We start from the raw sequence: 3,043 nt of genomic DNA on the forward strand, positions 1-3,043 counted from the left end.
CGTTCTTGATTTATGATTGTTTTTAATTAAAAGAAAATATTTCGTAAAAGAGTCAAAATGCAAGAATTTAAAATTTAGATCAGTAAATCATGGAGTTTACAGCTTATGAACGATGAATCTAATATGTTGACATAAAATAAACAACTAATAAAATCTTAAACTATGAAAAGTTGAGAAGAGAAAAAAAAATTATGCAAAACAATTAATAGGTCCTTTCAAAAGTTGCCATCGAAAGCAAAACAATTAGATCCTCTCAAATTATGTGTCACCATTTGAAGTTTTCATCCAAAGTTGCAGGCGTGCGTTTAATCCAAGTGCAGTTGGTATGTTCCTTCCCATGGGTTGAAGTACGGGTTGAGTAATCACTGAAAAATGAGCCGCACATCTTCTTTTTAAGAGAGTAGAATACACATCTGTTGTCTTGGACATTCGGTAGGTAAATCTTATTGCCAGCTTCACTCACCACAGCCGTTTCTGAAAAAGAACCCGCAGCACTTACATAGAACGTTTGATTTCTCAGGTTTTTTACTGCATGCCATTTCATCCGAGACTTGTTTGGGTTCAATGAGAAAACATGAACACATGGAGCATAATCACTCAACTCAAACACTGAAAACAACTGCCCGTTGCTTTCCAACAAGTAACCCTGTAAAACTGAATCAAGCAACTCTTCTGGAAATTCACTAGGAACAATATGAGTCCAACGAAACGAGTTTTGGCATTCAGGATTTTTCAAGTATTCATTAAGATCAAAAACTCCCAACTCACCACTCTCGCACAAACAGTAGCATCGCCCTTTATATAATATGGGATTGCAGTTAGATAAAAGAATGCCTCGAGGAAGAGACTGTTTGAATCTGAAAATGCTCCAACTCTCTTCACCACGTCTAATGATACCAAATTCATATCCAAAAAATGTGATTCCAACAACAAAACAATCTTTTGAAGTTGGTGGTGAGGAAAAGATCATTCTTTCAAATGAATAGGGATTAGTTGGAAGTTCTATTTTTATCATATTGATGGGATGGAAGAAAAAGAAATGGCAATCTCCACGTCTGTTATTTGCCGATAAAAGCAACCAGCCCTTCTTTGAGTAGTGGAGACGTGCCCCCAACAATGCTGGAATGTCCTCTTGATAAGTACCATTACATTTTAATGGGTGCAAAAAACTACATTTGTTGCCAAGCACACCCAAACTCATCAAATTATATGGAGATTCAAAATCTAGGGTATCCGATAAGGTCCGACACCGAAAAATTGGAGCACTTGAACACCATGATTTGCATGTGGCACGAAAGTTAGTCAAGTCTGGATCAAGGAAGTGTTCTGAAACTTGATAGAGAAGTTCTGGAGGAAGTTCTGACCATGAAGCAAGTAACTCACCTTTCTTTTCAAATGAAGATTCCAACTTTTCAACATCTGAAGATGCATATTCCCGACTCTTGCATATCTAGTGAATTGACAGTATCCATAAGAGCTTCTACATTAGGAGATGCTAATTCCAACTCTTGAACATCTTGGATATTTAGTAACTCATTAAGAGCATACACAAGACCATCTACATCAGAAGATTGATCGTCCATGGCCAAAATCAGCTTCTACCAACAAACAAACAAAAAAAAAAAATTGAGCCCTTACATGAATACTAGAAACATCAAGAATATAAATAACTTCGAAGAATTTTGTAACTTTATTGCACACCTTCTAGTATAACCATTGAATTATTAAAAATAAAAATGAAGGTTGTACAAGAACAGGACATAGCATTCATTTTGAAAGACCAAGTATAGCGGTAATCAATGTAATTAAACATAAATCACAGCACTAATATTATTTACGATGTACCACGCTCATGGCGAGTTGTGACACAAATTGTGACTTTTGTTGTGGCACTAGAACTGCTCTTTTGAAAAAGCAATAGGCAAACAAACAAACAAACTTTGAAATCCCAAAGAGTTTACAGTGACAGCACACACATTCGCAAGACTAAACCTTTATTACTACTAAACATCTTACATAATGTAAACGGAGAAGCAATTGTTTAATAATAAAGTCATATAACTGAACAGTATCTTCAACATACTTTGGGAATTTCTCATTTGACTCATTGTCACCTTCTTTCATGTTAGTGTTGAGATTATGTGATATCAATCACTTCAAAGTTCAAAGTATTCATAAATAAAATTCTTTTTAAATTCACTTCAAAGTTGTTTTTCTTCTTATAATTGCATATATTGATATATAACAAAAAAGTAAAGTACTGTATAAGTTACACCACATGAAAACAAATAAAGAAAAAAGAGCACAATGAAAACGAAACAGTAATTAAAGCCTGAAATATGAAGTAGAAGTATTAAACTCAACGTGCGCAGAATCCTTCATATTCTAAGTGATTTATGAGATCAGAATCCATGCATGACATATTAGTATTTTACATACCTAGCTTCTGATTTTTTTTTTTTTTTTTTTTTGAGAAGAAGCTTTTGAAAAAGTTTTGGATGCGCATCAAGCAGATCAACTCCTTGAATCAATTCCCTTATATAGAGAGAGCACCTCCTAAACAATGCCATGAGAAATCTATTCCTAATACTCCTAGGATTGGGAAATCTATTCCTAATACTCCTAGGATTTGGATTTCTAAATACTTTCGTTAAAAATAAAGTCGTATTTGGTTTACTTTGGCGTTTTCCTTATGTCGTTTAGCTTTATCTCTCTCCCCTCTATTTGTTATTAAATTAAATTGAATAAAATACCTCCCATTCACATCCAAATTTCATACACAATTTTAAAGGTCTTTTTCAAATAAGTAACTAAACATTAATTTCTTTCAAATAAATAAGTTTATATAAATAATTTATGTAGTTCAAAAGGCATAGTCAAGATCTACGTTCCTAATTACTATGAATTAAAAATAATAATCTATGATCCTAGATGATATACTTTTTTTTAGCATGATTATTAATATACTTAGCTGGTATAGCTACTCCAGTGGAGTAGTTAAGAGCCTGCAGAAATTAATATATGGCTGAAAAATAAATTTAAA

The 3,043-nt window shown here is 33.2% G+C and overlaps 1 protein-coding gene across 1 annotated transcript; it reads right to left on the bottom strand.

Annotated features, from left to right (window-relative positions):
- Positions 1-265: 265 nt before the first annotated feature.
- Positions 266-2,124, bottom strand: LOC142608702 (F-box/kelch-repeat protein At1g57790-like). The gene is made up of 2 exons (XM_075780396.1): positions 2,017-2,124; positions 266-1,450 (listed from the first exon to the last, which is right to left on the bottom strand). The coding sequence occupies exons 1-2, from the start codon at positions 2,122-2,124 to the stop codon at positions 266-268; spliced, it is 1,293 nt and encodes a 430-aa protein (XP_075636511.1).
- Between the last annotated feature and the right edge of the window lie 919 nt (positions 2,125-3,043).

The sequence above is a fragment of the Castanea sativa genome, chromosome 9 (assembly GCF_040712315.1).
Source record: "Castanea sativa cultivar Marrone di Chiusa Pesio chromosome 9, ASM4071231v1".
NCBI lineage: Eukaryota > Viridiplantae > Streptophyta > Magnoliopsida > Fagales > Fagaceae > Castanea > Castanea sativa.

Excerpts from the sequence above, each read along its gene's own strand:
- LOC142608702 (XM_075780396.1), bottom strand. The coding sequence starts at position 2,124 with ATGAAAGAAGGTGACAATGAGTCAAATGAGAAATTCCCAAAGTATGTT. Across the intron at positions 1,451-2,016 it reads TGCTTCTCCGTTTACATTAT|ATATGCAAGAGTCGGGAATA; the intron begins GTAAGATGTTTA and ends TCAATTCACTAG.